Source organism: Cololabis saira, chromosome 8 (assembly GCF_033807715.1).
Source record: "Cololabis saira isolate AMF1-May2022 chromosome 8, fColSai1.1, whole genome shotgun sequence".
In the NCBI taxonomy this organism is placed as follows: Eukaryota; Metazoa; Chordata; class Actinopteri; order Beloniformes; family Belonidae; genus Cololabis; species Cololabis saira.
Genome location: NC_084594.1, coordinates 8,743,341 through 8,766,620, shown reverse-complemented (window position 1 = coordinate 8,766,620; position 23,280 = coordinate 8,743,341). Strand labels below are relative to the sequence as shown.

Genomic DNA, 23,280 nt, shown 5'->3' with positions numbered 1-23,280 from the left:
CGGGCTGAATTAACTCTCGAAGGAATGGCATATATTGCTCCAAAATTACGCAATTAATTCAGAATGTTCAAAATGGCCGACTTCCTGTTCGGTTTAGGCCATGGCGCCAAGAGACTTTTCTTTAAGTTGTGACATGATACAGGTGTGTACCGATTTTCCTTCATGTACGTCACACCGTATTATGGGGCTTGAGGCACAAAGTTTTTTCTGTCGAACCAATCAGATGAAGGGTGGGCGCGCTTTTTGGCGTCTAGCGTCGCCACGGTAACGTTTTTGAAAGAGAAAAGTAATGCGTGTTGTCGCAGGATGGAGACGCACATTTTGATGTATAACACACCTGGGTGCACGTTACGGTTCGGGCCGTATTAACTGCCGAAGGAATGGCATAAATTTCGCCAAAATGACACGATTAATTCAAAATGGCCGACTTCCTGTTCGGTTTCTCGACATGACGCCCAGAGACTTTTCTTTAAGTTGTGCCATGATACAGGTGTGTACCGATTTTCGTGCATGTACGACAAACCGCATTGTGGGGCTTGAGGCACAAAGTTTTCAAGGGGGCGCTGTTGAGCCATTTTGCCACGCCCATTAATGCAAACCATTAAATATCAAATTTTTCGCCAGACCTGGCTTGCATGCAAAATTTGGTGACTTTTTGGGCACGTTTAGGGGGGCAAAAAGGCCTTCCTTTTGTCAGAACAATAAGAAGAAGAAGAAGAAGAAGAAGAAGAAGAAGAATTCCTGCAATTACAATAGGGCCTTCGCACTGCAAGTGCTCGAGCCCTAATTAAATAAATAAATCAAGAAGAAATGAAAAAGAAGATGCATTTGTAAGGGGATAGCAAAAAAGGGATTTTCAATTTCGTCCCTCGAACATTCTGAGAAGTCACTTTAAAATACTAAATACCCCCCTCCTGAAAAAATAAAAAATTAAATAAAATTAAAGCTGCAAGCAGCGATGAACGGGCCCTCGCACTCACGGCCACCGCCCCCCATAAGCATATCAGAAATGACACCACCCACGACTTCCTATGTCAAACCATTCAAAAGTTATAGCAGAAAAAAGGGACAACCAATCAGAAGAAGGGGCGGGGCTAATTAAGGCCAACGAAGCTCAAGGACTCCATACAGAATCTGATGACACCACCCACGACTCTCTATGTCAAACCATTCAAAAGTTATAGCAGAAAATCGGGACAACCAATCAGAAGAAGGGGCGGGGCTAATTAAGGCCAACGAAGCTCAAAGACTCCATACAGAGTCCCATGACACCACCCACAACTTCCTATGTCAAACCATTCAAAAGTTATGGCAGAGAAAAGTATTCTAGGGGGCGCTGTTGAGCCGTTAGGCCACGCCCATTAATGCAAACCATGAAATATCTAATTTATCGCCAAGTCTGTCTTGCATGCCAAATTTGGTGACTTTTGGAGAACTATCAAATATGGACCAATCAGATTTCATAATGGCCGACTTCCTGTTCGGTTTCGGCCATGGCTCCAAGAGACTTTTCTTTAAGTTGTGCCATGATACAGGTGTGTAGCGATTTTCGTGCATGTACGTCAAACCGTATTGTAGGGCTTGAGGCACAAAGTTTTCCGGGGGGCGCTGTTGAGCCATTTTCCCACGCCCATTAATGCAAACCATGAAATATCAAATTTATCGCCAGGCCTGGCTTGCGTGCCAATTTTGGTGCCTTTTGGGGAACTATCAAATATGGACCAATCAGATGAAGGGGGGGCGTGCTTTTTGGCGTCTAGCGTCGCCACGGTAACACTTTTGAAAGAGAAAAGTAATGCGTGTAGTCGCAGGATGGAGACGCACATTTTGATGTATAACACATCTGGGTTCACGATACGGTTCGGGCCGTATTAATTCTCGAAGGAATGGCATATATTGCTCCAAAATTACGTGATTAATTCAGAATGTTCAAAATGGCCGACTTCCTGTACGGTTTCGGCCATGGCGCCAAGAGACTTTTCTTTTAGTTAAGACATGATACAGGAGTGTACCGATTTTCGTTCATGTACGTCACACCGTATTCTGGGGCTTGAGGCGCAAAGTTTTTTCGGTCTGAACCAACCAGATGAAGGGTGGGCACGCTTTTTGGCGTCTAGCGTCGCCACGGTAACGCTTTTGAAAGAGAAAAGTAATGCGTGTTGTCGCAGGATGAAGACGCACATTTTGATGTATAACACACTTGGGGGCACGTTATGGTTTGGGCCGTATTAACTGCCGAAGGAATGGCATAAATTGCGCCAAAGTGACACGATTAATTCAAAATGGCCGACTTCCTGTTCGGTTTCTCGACATGACGCCCAGAGACTTTTCTTTAAGTTGTCCCATGATACAGGTGTGTACCGATTTTCGTGCATGTACGACAAACCGCATTGTGGGGCTTGAGGCACAAAGTTTTCAAGGGGGCGCTGTTGAGCCATTTTACCACGCCCATTAATGCAAACCCTTAAATATCAAATTTTTCGCCAGGCCTGACTTGCATGCAAAATTTGGTGACTTTTTGGGCACGTTTAGGGGGGCAAAAAGGCCTTCCTTTTGTCAGAACAATAAGAAGAAGAAGAATAATTCCTGCAATTACAATAGGGCCTTCGCACTGCAAGTGCTCGGGCCCTAATAATAACGCGAAGAATTCCTACAGATACAATAGGGCCTTCGCACTGCAAGTGCTCGGGCCCTAATAAATATTAATAGTTGTTTATGTTATGTTTATGTAATATTACGTAAGTGTTTTTTTTTCTCATTTTTCTTTAAAGGCTTCTTTTCATCTGCTTTTAGAAACTTTAAAATAAAAGAACATTCATATCTACCTTTTCGGATCGATTAGAACCATCTGCTCCTCTCTTCAAGAAGCTAAACATTTTGTCTGTCTCTGAGGTGAATTCCTTGCAGATATGTTTGTTTGTGTACAAATGTATTTACAACTGTCACAACCTTCCAATTGGTTTAAAGTGTTTTTTTTCTTTGAATTCCGATATTCATTCATATCCCACTCGGCAAGCCAAGAACCTGCACATACCCTATAGTCGTACTTCTCTACTTCTTCTTTAGGCAGTTCTCAATAAGACATCGAGGGTCCATTCTTTGGAATGCTACTGATCCTTGGCTAAAAACATCACCATCTCTGCTAGCTTTCAAAACAAACTACAAAAAAATGCTTTTGCAGTAGAATAATGTAAGGTCACTCAATCATATTAAGTTCAATAAGAGGTTATTATTATATGTATTGTAATAATCTGTACTGTGTGTATGTACTGGTAGATTTGCATCTAAACATGTGAATCTACAACTGGTATTTTGATGTGTGTTCTTTTGGGAGAAGTTCTCGATAAGCCTTCTGGCTTCCAACTTCTCCTGCACAATATTAACATGTATGTATCTTTTTGTTTTTAACTTGTATGTGCGAATAAATAAAACAAGAACAAAACAAATCTAAAGGCTTTCACAGCCTTTCAAACACGACTTTATCATGTAAATAAACAATTAAAGTCATGAAACTGTAACGTAAATGTTCAAAAATGCTACTCAGCACCACGGTTGCCATGACAACAGTCTGAAGCGGTAACTGCTCCCCCTGCACTTAACCTTTCCCCCTGTTCACATTGAGCGGGTTATTGATTAGCCGAGCGGTTGACCAGCAGCTGGACCTGAACGCCTCTCGGCCTCCGCAGCCCTGGACGCCGACACGCGACCTTTAAAGACCTCTGCAGGAATTAGTCCGGCGGTCTTGTGACGTGCAAACCCCATGATGCCGGAGACGTCAACAGCTCCTCCGTTGCCGCGGAGACGGGTCATGTGGAGGAGAGGGAGCTACTCTGCAGATCAGCTGATGGTAACGAGACTTCAGACAACCGGGGTCTTCTCACCGTCGCTCTTTACGCCGATATCTCACGCTGGTGGGGTTTTATTGTTATTATTATAAATAAGTTGAGAGAGTTGACAATAAAGCGGAACGAGGAGCCGGTTTTTTTCGTCCCATCAACTTAAGTTCCGGTTCTTAAAATACAAACAAGAAAAGGAGTGTAATGATGCACTAAATATGCACGCTAAATATTAACATTTACAAACCCTTACGAACATAATAAAACCACAACTCTTCACGGAAGGCAACATAAAGCAAAAGAACAACAATACCCATAATGCAAAGCAGTTTAAATCGGAAGAAATGCCCCCAAATTAGGAATGGGCGATATTTTACCGTTCACGATAAGCCGTCAAAAAAATTCCTCACGATAAGAATTTGTATCTCACGGTAAAAACGATAAATTCCCGTTGATGACGTTTTTGTGTTGATTTAAGTTTTTTTTTTAAGATTTTGATTTAAGTTGATTTATGGTTCTGCGTTAAATCCACACACAATGTACGTGAAGGAAGGAAGGAAGGAAGGAAGGAAGGAAGGAAGGAAGGAAGGAAGGAAGGAAGGAAGGAAGGAAGGAAGGAAGGAAGGAAGGAAGGAAGGAATGAAGAAAGGAAGGAAGGAAGAAAGGAAGGAAGGAAGGAAGGAAGGAGAAAGCAGGAGGAAAGAAGGAAGGAAGGGAAAAAAGAAGGAAGGAAGGAAGGAAGGAAGGAAGGAAGGAAGGAAGGAAGGAAGGAAGGAAGGAAGGAAGGAAGGAAGGAAGGAAGGAAGGAAGGAAGGAAGGAAGGAAGGAAGGAAGGAAGGAAGGAAAGGGGAGAAGGAAGGGAGAAAACAAGGAAAGGAGGAAGGGAGATAAGAGGAAGGGAAGAAGGAAGGAGGGAGCAGGAGGAAAGAAGGAAGGAAGGGAAAAAAGAAGGAAGGAAGGAAGGAAGGAAGGAAGGAAGGAAGGAAGGAAGGGAAAAAAGAAGGAAGGAAGGAAGGAAGGAAGGAAGGAAGGAAGGAAGGAAGGAAGGAAGGAAGAAATGACCCAGAAAGAAAGAAAGAAAGAAAGAAAGAAAGAAAGAAAGAAAGAAAGAAAGAAAGAAAGAAAGAAAGAAAGAAAGAAAGAAAGAAAGAAAGAAAGAAAGAAAGAAAGAAAGAAAGAAAGAAAGAAAGAAAGAAAGAAAGAAAGAAAGAAGGATAAATTCCCGTTGATGACGTTTTTGTGTAACAAACATGGCGAATCTGAGAGCGAGATAGATTTATAGTTAAAAAGATGGAGTTGATAAATGATAAATGCCAGAAAGTATCGTGATACATTTTTTAGTCCATACGTAGCATCCCTACCCCAAATACATTATTTTTTCCAGCCTCAACTTCTGACAGAGTGTCTCCAGCCCACGGCCGATGTTTTTTTAAATTTGTTTCACTCGTTTTTCCAATTTCCTTGTTAGGATGAGAAGTTTTTAATGGATATTTTTCCTCATTATCATATTCAAATTGTTCTACTTGAGGGAGGAGACAGGGCGGAGTGTTGTGCTCCTGCATGTGCGCTCAATTCCACGTTGATTGTGATGTTCAAAGAAACGTGCGTGGATTTGGGCGTCCGCACTTTTGAACATCTGATTTTACATACTTTCACCAATCAGACCTTTTTTGATTGATTTTCCTCCAATGAAAACTGCGATTCAGCTGGCGGGGGCGGAGTCAACGTGAACTATTAAAGGGGCAGGAAACACGTCGGCCATCGCAGCGTCCACCTCGGCTAGGGTTGCCAGCCGTCCCTTGAAAAACGGAATCGTCCCGTATTTATAAACTTTAGTGTGCGTCCCGTATTGAGCTGAAAAGGGACGCACTTTGTCCCGTATTATTGTGAGAGTCAGGAAATAGTCCTAAAATGCCAATGGAAAATGGCATTGAGCTGTTGAGTTCATAAGTTATTGTTTTCTGTTTTATTACAGCTGTAGTCTACAGTCATGGCCTTTGAGGCACAAATATGTTTAAAAGTTTTCTACAGACTTTCTGTTTGCACTATTACAGAATGGATGTTCTGCTTTCTTTCTATTGTTTTATATTAATTTATACAATTGTAAGTTAAGCAGGACAGGTTTCTGTTTAAGAAAGATACTTATTTTATTCAGTTCATTTTGTTATTTTGTATTAAAGTGAATTGCTGGATAATAGTTTGTTTTCCATGTGTTCATGACATTCAAAAATATGCATCTAATTCAATTCAGGTTCGAGTCAAATAGTTAAAAAATCGTTTCACTCACAAAAAAAGGGGCTAAAAAAATTCAACACGCCAGGAAAGGTGAAGGCAATCGGGTTGAGGTGATGAGGTGTCCCTTTTTTATTTTTCAAGGAGTTGGCAACCTTAACCTCGGCACTTCTGTGAGATAAACGTTCTCGTTTAGTGTTGAGCATTTTTGAGACGCTTTCTGAGTCTAATTTACTCGATCTCCGTCGCTTCAGATTATACTATGAACATTATAAAATAAATATGGATGCACATATTTAACATTAAAAACAGTTTAAAGTCAAACTTTAGCATCTAAACTGAGAATTTCCTTTAATATAGAGACTTTAATTGAGATGACAGCATTGGCAGCAATAACAGGAGGTGTGTCGGGAGGCTCGTCTGCCTCGGGGGGTCGTCTTTGTAAAACTTGATTTAAAAAGAAAAGAAAGAAAATAAAAGACAAGTATGAACGAGCTCTACATGAAAACAAGCCATTGTTGAGCAACACGTGGATTTCTTGTATTATTCAAATGTATAAGTTATAGGAACTTAACATGAAAACTGCTAACGGCGCCGCTCGACAGCCGTCAACCCCAGACACGACACTAATCTGTCATTTACCATTGTTGAATAATTGAAGTTTAACGGTTAACGTTTAACTTCATTTACTTGAAAGGAAAAACAAGTGAAATCAAAACTCCATTGTTTAAAAAACCTGTTTTTGATGGAGGAGAAGAAGTTCCTCCTTCTTCTGCAGCTCACACTTCAGTTTTTTATTTTAATTCTTAAATCTGAGAAAAAAAAATCCTTTAAATTCATAAACTGACCAGACGTCGTATTTATCGGTCGCTCTCGTCAACCAGTTCTGACCAAAGTTCACGTAAACAAACAAATGTAGTTGTTCAGGCATGAAACTCCTCTTCAGATTAAGTGGCAAGTACATGCACGTATTTTTCATTAATAAATGACATTGATCCCAAACCCCTGATCGTGATGCGTCATGTTTTTGTGTTTTATTTATTTTTTGTTATTTTGTCTTTTTCTTCTTTTCTTTTCTTTTTAATTTTTTTTAATTTTTATAGGTTATATATGATATGATATTGTGAGGAAGGGACAGGACTAAATAAGCGTTCTGCTTCCTCCTGTTCCATCTCAAACACATTGTTTTGCTGTGTGTTTTATTTTTGAATGAAACTGTTAAATTGTTTTTCTTTTTTTATATTTTGATGCTTTTAATTTGATTGGGTTTTGTTGTTTTCATGACAAAGCCAACAATAAAATAAAACATGTGACCCACTTTTATCATCTCTGTTGGTTCAGCAGCAGAACTCTCTGATAAACTTCAGCAGACGCGTTATTTTCTGGCCGTGATACCGGTGCACCTTTGAGCAAGGCATTAGGCCCCGGGCTGTTAAACACCTCTCCCAGATCACAGGAGGATGAGAACATGAGCATTAGTGTAGAAACAAATCACGAAGCGTCTCGCCAGACCGGTTCTGAGAGGAGCCCTGCGGGGGGTCGGAGGCCGCTCAGCGCTTTAAACGCTTAAACGCTTAAACGCCTGAGACTCGGAGAAGACACAAATGTGTTGCAGAAGAAGAAAAAGTTCTGGTCTCGGGTGAAAGCAACTGTTGCTTTTGTCTTTTGTGCTTCAGTCACACGTTCGGCAGCTGACGAGCCGAAGGACGGAGACACAACGGAGGAGGACAGCTGTCACAACACACACACACTCACACGCACACGCGCACGCACTCACTCGAGGTCAAGCTCTCTGCTGCTGCAGCTCCACCGTATTTAACATCTTAAGGTTTCAAATAAAGTTGCTTTCATCAATAAAAACTATGACTAAATATCATCGTCAGCAAAACCTTTATCACCTGAGGAAAACTAGACGTAACGAAAATGCTGGTCATGTGACGATAACGATAATTAAATATATAATGCAATATCGTAGAGGAATAAAAAACGAGACTAAAATGTAAATTACAAAATAAAAACTCTGCTAAAATGTGTCTTCATGTTCGTTGACCTAAATTTGACGACATGTTCCAGCAAAGATCCTTAATATTCATTTTTCAGTAGTTTCTCTGGTTTAATGTCCATGTTTTCAGTAGTTTCTCTGGTTTAATGTCCATGTTTTCAGTAGTTTCTCTGGTTTAGTTCTGCTGGGTGACGTTAGTCCTCAATCCCAGTCGCTGCAGCAGGAATCAGATCCAGAAGATGCAGCTGCAGAGTTAGAGGCTGATGCCGTTAACGCAGAGCTCTAGTTAACGACAATTAAAAACAAAGTTACATAGAGAAAACGCGGGGATCTGCTCTGGGGGGGAGAAGAAGAAGAAGAAGCATCTTTGGATCCACTTTCCTACATAGACGTGGAAAAGAAAACCCAATGTGTCGTCAAAAAAGAAAAAGATGGGGAGAAATGCGGAAAAATAAATATGTTGTCAACTGAAATTAGAGTCTTCTGTATCTGAAATGAATGTATTCTTGAGTCTATAAGGTAACAATAATAAGATAACCTCCAAAGCAATGTTATAATCTCCTACATCATCCAATATTGTCATGTTAACTTGTTTGTTGTTCTAATCTGCTACTGCTACTACTAAATATTTGATCACTTTTCCAAGTGTTGCTCTGCTTACTGCCCCCTATCGGTCACCGCCGGTACGACGTGCTCTCCTCGCGTACTACGCGAGCGACGTTGCAGTTGGTGGTGCACGAACGGACGTGAAAGGATGCGAACGCAAGCACCAACAGCAAGTATATCCCAGGCTTTAGTCGACTAAAACTCGACACAACTAAAGCCGGGCAGACACTGTGCGATTATCGGCTCGTTTTGAGCCGATTTTCCAGTCGTGCGACTTTTTTTTGATCGGGCCCGATTTTGACCCAATCGTTGCTCGTGCCTCGTGCAGTGTACGTGGGGTAACGACGAGAGATTAACACCTCACGACGAGAGATTAACACCTCACGACGAGCTCCTGATCACGAATCGTGAGGTTGCAAGAAAATCAAACGTGTTTGAAATCCTGGTCGCTCCTCGTGAAGGAGTCGCACAGTTGAAGCAGCTACGACCCGATTGGACTCATCCTTTCACAGAGAGCATGCGCAATCTCTGATGTCACGTCAAAAACTATTATTTGTAGTTTAAAGTGTTGCAAATTCACATTACAAATCATGTTTTAATAGCAAAAAAAAGACAGCATTTCCCGCGTACGGTGCCGCGTACCCTGCGGAGTAGGCTCTGCGTTGGTGTAACGCGGAACCATAAATCAGCCTTAAGTGCGTGCGCTGTCTGCTGTTCTGAACAACTCTTCTCATTTTGCTGGGACGTCGGGTTCCTCCGCCGAAACACAACTTTTGCGGTATGCATTCTTTGTTGTGTCTAATAATGATGCGCAGTGCCCACCCAATCAGAAATGGTACAGATATTTTGGGATTTTTTAAATATATAGCCTATATAAAAAAATAAAATTATAAAAAAATAAAGGATCCCCATAATCTTTGATCGGGTGGGCAGGACGCACGTTCGGGTTGGCACAGCCCAGAACCGGCCTCAAGTTCCAGTACAGAGGTCCGACGTGAGGATCATGATCGTATAGTGTGAGCTAGGGCTGTTTGATTTTGCCCAAAAATAAAATCTCAATTTTTTTCTCTCAAAATCCGATTTTCGATTACGATTACGATTATTTTGTGAATTGACAAAAGGCAAAGAAATGATTTCAAATATGCTCTTTTTTTATTGAACATTTGCCCCATTGGGCTTTAAGTGCAAACTCTGCTCTTATTAAACCAAAAATGAATGAATAAAGTCCAAAACTCTGTAAAATAAGTTGAAAAACAGTTTTAAAAAATATAATAAAATATAAAGTTTTATCTCTGAAAAAAAAATCCGCAAATCAGCACTTGCAAACATACAGTAAGTTATATTTCCAATTAAATAAAACAAGACATTTTCTAATTAAACTAAACTGGGTCTTTGCATGCTAAATAATAATGCAACACGTGAAGGAGGTAAAGGTGTTTTTTGCAAGGAACACGAGCCGGTCTATCGCATCTGGCTTGAGGGATGCCCGGTGGCCGTTACAACGCCCCCTCCTACACTAAAGAGCAAGAAAATCGATTTTACGATTTTCACATTTTAACATCGTTCTAATTACATAATCGCGATTAATCAAACAGCCCTAGTGTGAGCAGACGCATCAGAGCATCGGGTCGTACAGTGTGAGACCATAAATCGTGGGCTGTGAACTTTTGAACTCCGCGATCTAGTCGTGCAGTGTGAGATGGGGCTGAATCAAACGAGTTAAAATATCGCACAGTGTATGCCCAGCTTTAAAGGAGAATGAACGTGACTAAAACTAATAAAAACTAAAATGATAGCTTGACCCAAAGACTAGACTAAAACTAAAATTGAAACAGTCTGACAAAAACAACACTAGTTCCAATCATGATCTTCCCCGTCGCCGCCGGTGATCCGGAGCGAGTCCCGGCAGGTCGGAGCATCCATCACTAGAAAATGTAAAGAGGGGGGGGGGATAAGGCCTGTGTTTGATCCTAACACACACCAGACTCTGGTTAACCTGCATCTGATGATCTAAAAGTAATTAACTAAATGAATGAAGAAAACAAGCCGGTCCCGGAGGACTGATCTGGGGACAACTGTGCCCTGAGCATCGTCTGAAGGAGCATTTTTACATCCATAAACCTTAAGTTGTGTAGTTTTCTCATCACTGAAAGCAGCTTTGACAGAGTTAATAACGTCCCACTTCCCCAGCGAAGTCATGTGATGCAGAATGAGATCTGGAGCTGATTTCCAAACAACCTCCTGATCGTCAGGACAATTACGAGTTCCCTCTAAACACCAGAGTTTGATCACACGCGTCCGCCGCCTCTTTTTAATCCCGTAAACAAGTAGTCAGATATGACGGAGCAGGCCTGAAGGAGTGGCCGTGATTCACCCCCCGCAGACGCCACACTGGATTTTCCAGTGAATACCAGCTGATTTATGGGTTACGTAACCACAGCGAGCGCTGCAGCAGAGCGTGCTGGTCCCTGCCCGGCTGCCTTTATCTCACAGGCATTCGACAGATGGCCTGAATACTTTATATGATCCGTTTGAGCCTGAAGTGGGCCGGCAATTTATGTCCAAGAGGAAAAACAATAATACAGTGAATGATACTAGAATATTAGAGAGTTTACGTGTGGATCGACTCTGTTTCTGAGAGAATAAAGAGCTGAAACCTCATTATGATGATGATGGTGAGAAAAGGCCTGGGGAAGTTTCTTCATCATCAATCAATGTGTTATAAGCAAATCTGGGAATTTACGTTCCACGTGTTCGTGTTTGTGTCATGTATATTTCAGAAGGTCTTTAGTTATTAACATCAGGGTGTCTACAGGTTTGACCAAGGTAAATTTAAGACTTTTTAATACCATTTTTAAAGAAAATTTAAGACAGTCACTATGAAATCCAGCGTGAGGTCGAGGTTGCCAGATCTGACATGTTCCAGCCCAAACACAATGATACTAAAACCCACCAAAATAATGAAAAACCAGCCCAAATCATACATTCTCTATGTTAAAACCATCAGTTATTAAATGCAGAATAAATTTCAAGTTTCACAACACCATTAAATAGCCCAAAACAAGTGCATGCTCAAAACAAAGACTACAATTAAATTCAGTAGATTAAAGCAAATATAATATCCGTGAGTTTATTGTGTACGTTTCTACTTTTCTCTGTCATAATGGCACCTTCTTTGTTGATAATTTCTCCTAAATATTTGGTAAAAACCAGGAAAAGCAGCTGAAACTTGCCCAACCTGGCAACACAGATTTAGAAACTCTGCAGGACATTCTCCTTAAAACGATGAAATAAACTTCATAATGATGACTGGATACATTCCCTCTAAATTTAAAACCCTTGGATTGAGATTTAAGACCAATTAAGACATTTAAAGGCCTTATTTGAGCAAAAATTGAATTTAAGGCTTTTTAAGGCCCCGCGGCCCTGAACATGTGGAAACTGTGATTAAGTTTCCCTTCATGATCTGGAGAGACAGAGGAAACTACGACTACGCGGAGTTGAAAGGTTGATAAATAAATAAATAAATAAATAAATAAATAAATAAATAAATAAATAAATAAATAAATAAAGAGAAGGATGACCTAAAAATGCCAGAGAAACTTCAGATGAAAGTAGCAGAGGAACTACAGGTAAACCAGTAAAACATGAAATACAGACAACAACGGCGTGCCCGGCGAGGACGAAGCTTTGTGGTTTCCACGTGAACGGAGAGTATAACTTCTGATCTCATTATTTATAAAGAAAAGAGAGGAAGAGGGAGAGATCTCAAGAACAAACACTTCTCTCATCTGCAGGACGGCAGAAACCTGATTTTCTGAGCTCAGATTTTCACTTCACCAAAGAAAATCAACGAGCTGTGATTTATAACATGTTTACATGTGAAATCAGGCTCTGTTAAACAACGTTACCTCTGGTCCCGGTCGCCATGTCCGCCACCTTCTGAAAGGCGTCCAGGAAAGCCCCCGTCACCGCGATGGTCGTCCTGGAAGAAACAGATCAGAGGAATCTCAACCATCAACCACTTCTCAGGTTTATCAAGCAAAATAAATCCTGTTTTCGTTAAATAAGCGGAACCATTAACCAGTTTAAGACTTCCAACAACAGACATCTGAACGTACAACCGGAAATAAGAAGATGTAAATAAACTTGGGACAAAAAAGTATTTAGTCAGACACCAGTTGCGCAAGTTTTCCCACTTAAAAAGATGAGAGAGGCCAGTGCTCTTGTACGTCTTCCATTTTCTAATATTTGCTCCCACAGTTGATTTCTTCACACCGAGCTGCTTACAGTCCCTCTTCAGTCTTCCCAGCCTGGTGTAGGTCTACAGTTTTGTTTCTCACGTTCTTTGACAGCTCTTTGGTCTTGGCCAGAGGTCGGCAACCCAAAATGTTGAAAGAGCCATATTGGACCAAAAACACAAAATACAAATATGTCTGGAGCCGCAAAAAATTAAAAGTCTTGTATAAGCCTTAGAATGAAGGCAACACATGCTGAATTTATCTATATTAGTTATAACTGGGGGAAGATTTTTTTTTTCATTATGCACTTCGAGAAAAAAGTCAAAATGTCGAGAAAAAAAGTCGTAATGTCGAGATTAATGTTGAAGTACAATCTTGAGAAAAAAGTCGAAATGTTGAGAAAAGTCGAAATGTCGAGAAAAAAGTCGAAATGTCAAGATTAATGTTGAAGTACAATATTGAGAAAAAAATCGAAATGTCGAGAAAAAAGTCAAAATGTCGAGAAAAAAGTCGAAATGTCGAGAAAAAAGTCAAAATTTCAAGAAAAAAGTCAAAATGTCCAGATTAATGTTGAAGTACAATCTTGAGAAAAAAGTTGAAATGTCGAGAAAAAAGTCGAAATGAGAAAAAAGGAAAAAAAATTTAAAAAAAGAAGAAAAAAAAAAAGTCAAACATTTTTGAAAAAGCTCCAGGAGCCACTAGGGCGGCGCTAAAGAGCCGCATGTGGCTCTAGAGCCGCGGGTTGCCGACCCCTGGTCTTGGCCATAGTGGAGTTTGGAGTGTGACTGTTTGAGGTTGTGGACAGGTGTCTTTTATACTGATAACCAGTTAAAACAGGTAAGGAGTGCAGGACAGAGGAGCCTCTTAAAGAAGAAGTTACAGGTCTGTTAAAGCCAGAAATCTGGCTTGTTTGTAGGTGACAAAATATTTATTTTACCCAGGAATTTACCAATTCATTCAGTAAAAATCCTACAATGTGATTTCCTGGAATCTTTCCCCCCATTCTGTATTTCATAGTTGAAGTGAACCTGTGATGAGAATTACAGGCCTCTCTCAAGTTTTTAAGTTGGAGAACTTGAACATTTGGTGGCTGACTACACTAAATACTTTCTTGCCACACTGTATTTGTACAACAGAGTCCGGTTCACAGGACTAGTTCAACATCAGGATCATGTAAACCACATTTAGATGCCCTGAGAGAAGAAGAAGAAGCTGGTCAGAGCTTTTATAAACAGCCGTTCAGTGTAAAGAAACGCCGTCAACGTTTCCTCCGGCTTCAGCTGAAGGACTTTTATTTTGAAAGGAGGACCGGTTTGTCTTCAAAGGCAACGGGAGACGGAGACACACATGATCCTCATCAATGGACCTTTGTCTGCTTGTCATTTCCTAGTCAAGTGTACGCCACACACACACACACACACACACACACACACACACACACACACACACACACACACACACACACACACACACACACACACACACACACACACACACACACACACACACACACACACACACACACACACACACACACACACACACACACACACACACACACGTTACCTGATCTAATTACGTTTTCAGGGGTAATGACTCTGTCTCTGTTCGGCCTCAGTGGAAACTCTTTCATAATAAAGACTGAAGACACGAGTTAAACACCCCCAACCTACCGTTTCTAAATCCCCAGTAACGTATGTTGTAACGCAAAAGATTATATGCAGGTTAAAGCGGTCGTAGCAGCAGAATAAACACACAAACACTCGGGTGCGTCCTGAAGCCTCGCGTGGGCAGAGACCTGTCTGATCCAGCTGTGTCTCACGTTGTGGGACGAAGGAAACAACAAATAAGTCTGAATCTTGTGCAGCATTAAACGCTGGAGCGGTGCGAGCAGAATCCCGTGATTTCGATTTCCCAATTCTAAATCGATTCTCATATTAATTCCTAAAAATCGATTCATATGTCTAAAGATCGATTTTTTTTATTTTTTTTTGGGGGGGGGGGATTTTTTTTTTTGTATTTTCTTTTATTTATTTATGTTTTTTTTTTTTCATCATTACATTACAACTTTTGGTTATTTTTTTTGTTTATGCCCAAAAAAGGAATGTTTTGTTGGACACGAGAATAACTGGTGCCATGTTTTTGCCTTTAAATATGTTTAAAGGTATGAAAACATTAAAGTGTTAGGTTATAATTGTATAAATTGTCTATATTTCATTACTTTATATACTGTCTTGGGGTTACATTTGCAAAATATGCTAAAAACCAAATTCTCAAAAATTAAAAACCAAAATAGACCAAAAATGGAACAAATAAAATCGGAATGTGGGAAAAAATAAAAGCGATTTCATCCGTCTCTGTTTCCTCCCTGGATCTGTTTGGTAATTCTGACCCACATGTTTCTGAAAGCAGTTCTATCAGCATTCTGGGAGCTGATTGGTCCTTACAGCATCATTAGCTGCAATACTTGCTGTTGAATCTCAATATAATACTAGTAGTAATATGTTGCATAACTACAGTCATATAATTCATGCAACAACTCAAAAAACAGTTTTAATAACACTAACCCAAATCAATATCGGAATCGAATCAAAACGAATCGAATCAAAACTTGATGATCGATTCTGAATCTTAAGAATTAGAATCAAATCGATTCTTGACATTTGAATCGATCCCCAGCACTACAACTAACGACTATTTTAATAGTCGACTAGTCACCGACTATTGAAACAATTAGTCGACTAATCGGATAATTAGTATTTTTTTCTTAAATTTAGTATGAGGTTGCTTTAATTATGTGGCAAATGATAATAAACGCAAGAAAGATGGGTACTTCAATGAAAAATAGATATTTTATTCAACTTCTTTGGACTGCATGCATTTAATTTAAAATACTTTTGTCAGGCACAGTCAGCAACCCTAGGCCGGAGGTCAATGATCGACTTTGTTGTCGTTTCATCTGACCTTCGGCCGTATGTCTTGGACACTCGGGTGAAGAGAGGGGCTGAGCTGTCAACTGATCACCACCTGGTGGTGAGTTGGATCCGCTGGCAGGGGAGGAAGCTGGTCAGACCTGGAAGACCCAAGCGTATCGTGAGGGTCTGCTGGGAACGTCTGGCAGATTCCCCTGTCAGGGAAGTCTTCAACTCCCACCTCCGGGAGAACTTTGACCGGATTCCGAGGGAGGCCGGAGACATTGAGTCCGAATGGACCATGTTCTCCACTTCCATTGTTGACGCGGCCGTCCGGAGCTGCGGCCGTAAGGTCTCCGGCGCCTGTCGCGGCGGCAATCCCCGAACCCGGTGGTGGACACCGGAAGTAAGGGATGCCGTCAAGCTGAAGAAGGAGTCCTACCGAGCCTGGCTAGCTCGGCGGACTCCCGAGGCAGCTGACGGGTACCGGCAGGCCAAGCGGGCTGCGGCCCGGGCGGTCGCGGAAGCAAAAACTCGGGTCTGGGAAAAGTTCGGGGAGGCCATGGAGGAGGACTACCGGTCGGCCTCGAGGAAATTCTGGCAAACCATCCGGCGCCTCAGGAGGGGGAAGCAGTGCTCCACCAACACTGTTTACAGTGGAGGAGGGGAGCTGTTGACCTCGACTGGGGACATCGTCGGGCGGTGGAAGGAATACTTCGAGGATCTCCTCAATCCCGCTGACACGCCTTCCGTCGAGGAAGCAGAGGCTGAGGATTCAGAGGTTGATTCATTCATCACCCAAGCTGAAGTCACTGAGGTAGTTCGGAAGCTCCTCAGTGGCAAGGCACCGGGGGTGGATGAGATCCGCCCTGAGTACCTCAAGTCTCTGGATGTTGCGGGGCTGTCGTGGCTGACACGCCTCTGCAGCATCGCGTGGCAGTCGGGGACAGTGCCTCTGGACTGGCAGACCGGGGTGGTGGTCCCTCTCTTCAAAAAGGGGGACCGGAGGGTGTGTTCCAACTACCGGGGAATCACACTCCTCAGCCTCCCGGGGAAAGTCTATTCCAGGGTGCTGGAGAGGAGAATTCGGCCGATAGTCGAACCTCGGATTCAAGAGGAACAATGCGGTTTTCGTCCCGGTCGTGGAACACTGGACCAGCTCTACACCCTCCGCAGGGTGCTCGAGGGCGCATGGGAGTTTGCCCAACCAGTCCACATGTGTTTTGTGGACTTGGAGAAGGCTTTCGACCGTGTCCCACGTGGCATCCTGTGGGGGGTGCTCCGAGGGTATGGGGTCGGAGGCCCTCTGCTGAGGGCTGTACGGTCTCTGTATTATCGGAGCAGGAGCTTGGTTCGCATTGCCGGCAGTAAGTCAGACCTGTTCCCGGTGCGTGTTGGACTCCGGCAGGGCTGCCCTTTGTCACCGGTTCTGTTCATTATTTTTATGGACAGAATTTCTAGGCGCAGCCAGGGGCCGGAGGGGGTACGGTTCGGGAGCCACTTGATTTCATCTCTGCTTTTTGCAGATGATGTGGTCTTGTTGGCTCCCTCGAGCCAGGACCTTCAGCATGCACTGGGGCGGTTTGCAGCCGAGTGTGAAGCAGCTGGGATGAGAATCAGCACCTCTAAGTCTGAGGCCATGGTTCTCGACCGGAAAAAGGTGGCTTGCACCCTCCAGGTCGGGGGAGAGTTCCTGCCTCAGGTGGAGGAGTTCAAGTATCTTGGGGTCTTGTTCACGAGTGAGGGGAGAACGGAGCGCGAGATCGACAGGCGGATCGGTGCGGCGGCCGCAGTAATGCGGTCATTGTATCGTTCCGTCGTGGTGAAGAGGGAGCTGAGCCGAAAGGCAAAGCTCTCAGTTTACCGGTCGATCTACGTTCCCACCCTCACCTATGGTCATGAACTCTGGGTCATGACCGAAAGAACGGGATCCCGGATACAAGCGGCCGAAATGAGTTTCCTCCGCAGGGTGGCGGGGCGCTCCCTTAGAGATAGGGTGAGGAGCTCTGTCACCCGGGAGGAGCTCGGAGTAGAGCCGCTGCTCCTCCACATCGAGAGGAGCCAGCTGAGGTGGCTCGGGCACCTGTATAGGATGCCCCCTGGACGCCTCCCTCGTGAGGTGTTCCGGGCATGTCCCACCGGGAGGAGGCCCCGAGGAAGACCCAGGACACGCTGGAGTGACTACGTCGCTCGGCTGGCCTGGGAACGCCTTGGAGTCCCCCCGGAAGAGCTGGAGGAAGTGTCCGGGGAGAGGGAAGTCTGGGGATCCCTGCTCCGACTGCTGCCCCCGCGACCCGGACTCGGATAATGCGGTGGACAATGGATGGATGGATGGATGGCACAGTCAGGCATAACGTTAAAGCTCTTTTAAAGCCAAAATACGCTTAATATCTTACCAAGGTGAGTCCGTTTCGTTCAACACTCCGATATGCTTTTATCTTTAAATGGATTACCGACGTGCTACCGTGATAAGCAAGGTCGGCTTTGCAAACTTTGAAAGTAATCTTTTTATTCCCCGTATCCAGGCTAAAATGCTCCCAAACTTTTGAAGTTTTATTACGCGCAGCTGCTGCACAGGACGCCGTCATTTTTGTTTTCCTGCTACCGCTCGGCAGAGTAGCTATCGTGCATGCGCGACTCTCGGCAGAGATTGTATTGAAGTGAGACGCCTCACTCCGTTGGAAAAACACGTCTGGCGACAATTGTCGACAATGGAGTTCATCGTCGACAATTTCTGTTATCGATTTTTGTCGACAACGTCGACGAATCGTTGCAGCCCTAGTGACTGGCAGAACGAGGCGAGGTGATGCGTATCAGTGTAAGCTGGCAACTACAGAATCCTCCCAGAGCGTCGCGTCTAAAGTTGCTTTCGTAAACGAAAATTATGACTAAATATCTTCGTCACCTGAGGAAAATAGACAAGACACAACGAAAATGCTGGTAATGTGACGATAACGATAATTAAATATATAATGCAATATTGTAGACGAATAAAAACGAGACTAAAATGTAGATTATAAAATAAAAACTCTGCTAAAATGTGTCGAGACGAGACAAAATGTTCTAACAAAGATCCTTAATCTCCATGTTTTCAGTAGTTTCCTCTGGTTTAGTGGCTGCGGCTGGGGGACGTCATGTCCTCAATCCCAGTTCACTTTCATACCTTCCCAAAGGAACCGGACTTTCCGAGCACGCAAATGAACTCTGGTCCATTTAAGGCGGACTGAAAGAGAAGCTGTGATTGAACACTTAAGGGGCGGATACACTTGCTGTTTGACCCTGCGTTCGCGTCCGTTCGAGCTCACAACCAACTGCAACTTCGCTCACGTACCACACATCACCCATCACACCGGAGGTAACCGGTTGGGGGCGATATGCAGCGCAAGAGTTGGAAAAGTGATCAAATATCCAGTGGTAGCGAACAACAAACAAATAAACAACATGACAACATTGGATGAAGAGGAGATTATAACATTGCTTGGTTTGGTAAGTTAGACCGGAGAACCAAAGCCGGCGGGAGACGGGAGACTTCTCCACCCTCGTCTTGCCGTTGCGGGCGATCAATGACGAGAAACACCGGGAATATTTCCGTATGTCATCAGCTTTGTTTGACGATGTGTGATCAGCTGGTGCTCTGACCTGGACCAGCAACGCTCACAGGCAAAGCCAGAACTGCAGGTCACATGTTCAGTGTTTCTTGGAGAACGTGCCTGAATCGGCGCTGGAAACAAACGCCGGATACACGTGTCGGACAGGATGATGCGTACAGCAAGTATATTCACCTCTTTAGGCTCAATTCGCACTGCCGGTCTTGATTTTTTCTGTTTGTGGTTGTTGACATTAGTCTCTTGAAAGTGTCTTCATTCAGACGTCTTCAAAGTGACATCAGAAACAATATAACGGTTTTAATATCTGTTCATAGACGGATCCAGGACTGGTGGACTGGGACACGACCGGCTTCGCTGGAGCAGATTTCATCCCAAAGTAAATCCTGCCGGTGCCCAGTACTGGAGTTGAGGGGGGATGAGGGGGGATAGCACCCCCCCTGAAATAAAAATGGTCCAAATCATCCCCACCTGTAAAACTGCCATCCCCCCTTTCCATCCCTTATGTCATTTCATCAATGAATGTGGTTTTACTGCTATTTCAACATTTAGAGTCATCACCAGAAAAATAACACCAGAAAAATAACTTATTTGACAATTTTCACCTGTTTCAAGTAAATTTTCACTTGAAATAAGTAGAAAATCTGCCAGTGGGACAAGATTTATCTTCTCATTACAAGCAAAAAAATCTTGTTCCACTGGCAGATTTTTCTACTTATTTCAAGTGAAAATCTACTTGAAACAGGTGAAAATTGTTGTTTTTTCCAGTTATGAGTCTTGTTTTAAGTGTAATGAGATTTTTTTTTACTAAAATGAGACATTTTAACTAGAAATAAGACAAATATTCTTGTTAAGATTTAGAGTTTTTGCAGTGATCCATGTTACTTATCCTGTGAAGGACAGAATCATATTGATAAGTTCAGAAAACTGTTTTTTATTGTTGTGTTTTGATGTATTTGATGTAAGCCCAGTGGATATTTAAAGCTTACAGAAGGCTGCATTTAACTGCTGCTATGTCATTCCTGCAGTATTTCTGCAGGTGTTTTGGTCACTGCTATTATTTGTAATATATTATATTATTTGTAATCAGCACAAATTATCTGTCCCCATATAATAAAATCCACCATCCCATTTTTACAACTCGAGTACTGCCGGTGCAGAATAGTGAACATTAACAGCCTAACGGTCAAAGACGGAGTCCGAGGTCGCAGACATCAGACACATTTACGCAGACATCAGACACATTTAGTAGCATTTAGCCAACCGGACCTGGATCTGATGTGGAAATAAATGGATTTCATGTCATCGGATCTGTTCAGACATCCTAAAAAAGAAGCGGGCTGGGTTGGAAGAGACACCCGGGCGGCTGCTCAGCTTCAGCAGAACAGGTGAGTTCCCGTGACACCCGTGCAGGTCGGAGCTGCGTCGTCTTCTCCTTCACTGCAACAACAATCCGGCTCCGTGTAACCGAGACTGTATCCGTTGTTGTTGCTGCGTGTCAAAGTGGTGACACTTATTTATAGAAAACCTTTCAGACACCGGTCTGGAAGTGCTTCATGGTGAAAACAGCAGCGACAGATGAAAGCAGTGAGGGGGAAAAAAACTGTTCATTTTCCAGCTCCGACATCGAAGAGGGAAGTTTAGAGGAGCAACAGTCCTTCAGTCCTTCAAGTGCAACATTCTTCCACTCATTCATGTGCATCATTATTCTCTCATTCACTCATTTTTATAGTGTATACAGGACTGTCTCAGAAAATTACAATATTGTGATAAAGTCCTTTATTTTCTGTAATTCAAAAATGTCATACATTCTGGATTCATTACAAATCAACTGAAATATTGCAAGCCTTTTATTATTTTAATATTGCTGATCATGGCTTACAGCTTAAGAAAACTCAAATATCCTATCTCAAAAAATTAGAATATTCTGGGAATCTTAATCTTAAACTGTAAACCATAATCAGCAATATTAAAATAATAAAAGGCTTGCAATATTTCAGTTGATTTGTAACGAATCCAGAATGTATGACATTTTTTTTTTTTTTTTTTTTTTTTTTTTTTTTTTTTAAATTGCATTACAGAAAATAAAGGACTTTATCACAATATTCTAATTTTCTGAGACAGTCCTGTATATATATATATATATATATATATATATATATACACAGTCTTTGTTTACATAGTCTTTGCATGTGTGCACTTTTACGGAGCTGCTGCCTAATCTCATTGTCCTAGTATAATCCTAATAAAGGCTTTCTATTCTATTCTATTCATGAAATCAGGAGATGAAACTGTAAATGTGACGTTATCGTCTGGATTCCCGGCGGGGGAGCCGTCACTCAGGATGTCCGTGGAGTGTAAGTCTGTGCCTCTTACCTGAGCTGTGATTGGAGCTTGGTTCCTTTGGTGACGAAGTCCTCCCACGTAGGATAGCTGGCCTGCAGCGAGCACAGAGAAACAGAGAGAGAAACTCATTAAGTCCACTGTTTTTCATTTACACAGCTCAAAATCACCTTGGGACAGCCGACATTAAAGCCCTGAGAGCATCACGAGGTTCCCCAGGTTCAACTTAAACGCTAATCCCAAAGCTCCTGAAAGTGTTTATTTCCTCACAATAGCTTTAAAGGCTCTCAATGGTTATTTGGGAGGTTGTTCGGTTAATTTGAGCACATGTGTGTTTTTAACAGCCGTACAAATTCAAAGAGATGTGATGTCTTCAGAATATCAACCATGAGGGCTGAAAGCATTTAGGATTAGTTTTTTTTTTTGATTAGTTTAGTTAATTTCGGTCATGACATCACAAAAAAAAAAGAATAAAAATGACAACAAGTAAACGAATACACTGTTCAAAGAAAACATTACAAAAAAGTTTCCAATATACAAATAACATCTAGTCCGAAAAAGGTGTAGCTGAAGCAAAGCTTATTATTTGCCAACCCTCAAAAAGATTAATTAAAGTAATGAAATAAAAGCAAGAAGTAAGAGATGACTGCCAGTAAAACAAATTGCCTCCATGGGGATAACAAAGATTCCTCAAGAAACAAAAAAAAATTAAAAATAAAAAGTGCAGTCTACATGTTTCCTTCATCCTTAAATAATCAAATCAAATCACCAATTAAATGAGTACCCAAATCAACATAGCAAGCATCACCACTCATTAATTTGATATAGAGAAGTCATCCTTCTTTTCAATGTTTTTTTAAATAAGGTTAAGGTTCTACATAATTTCAAATCCCTCTCCAACTTATTCCAAACATCCACCGCTGCCACTGTAGCATCTCAGTTTGGTGTTGGTTCTGATTTTTGATTTTCTGTATCTGCTCTCCGCGGAAACAGGACTGAATCTAAGAGACAAGAGGGAATAATTGTCTGGATTTACAAATAAAAAATATATATACATATAATAAATATAGGAAGGATGAAAGGAATGAAACCCAACATGGAGTGTCCTAATGAGGACTTGAGGACCAGCCTGTAAAACACTGCGGAGGTGATGAAACTCGGGCCTCCACGTTCATCACCTCGCTCCTATTTTGATCGCGGCGTTTGGGCAGCGAGGCCAGAAATCTCCCTCGAGTTTTTCAACCGGGCTTAGATCTGGGGACGGTCGGGATGTGACGGGTTGCATCATGTTCACGGCTGAACCGAGTGGCGGTGCCTCCGGATGTGAAGAGGCCTCTCGTGAGGAGAGAAACTCTTAATAAACATGGATAAGAAGGATCGATCACCCCGAAGAGACAATTAAAACGAGCGGTGTAAAACCACATAACTGAGCTTCTTCAGTGTCTTGAATGTATCAGCTCGTTTTAATCACCTGCCGGCTCTGGGATCCAGCAGGATACGAGG

At 42.4% G+C, this 23,280-nt stretch overlaps 1 protein-coding gene across 2 annotated transcripts in view; it reads right to left on the bottom strand.

Annotated features, from left to right (window-relative positions):
• LOC133448298 (protein MTSS 1-like) overlaps positions 1-23,280 on the bottom strand; it is a 107,912-nt gene that overhangs the window by 50,792 nt on the left and 33,840 nt on the right. For both annotated transcript variants that reach the window (XM_061726692.1, XM_061726693.1), the window contains exons 2-3: positions 21,811-21,872; positions 12,588-12,661 (exon numbers count right to left, since the gene is read on the bottom strand). In XM_061726692.1, the coding sequence (XP_061582676.1) occupies positions 12,588-12,661; positions 21,811-21,872 (136 nt within the window). The remainder of the gene's footprint in view (positions 1-12,587; positions 12,662-21,810; positions 21,873-23,280) is intronic.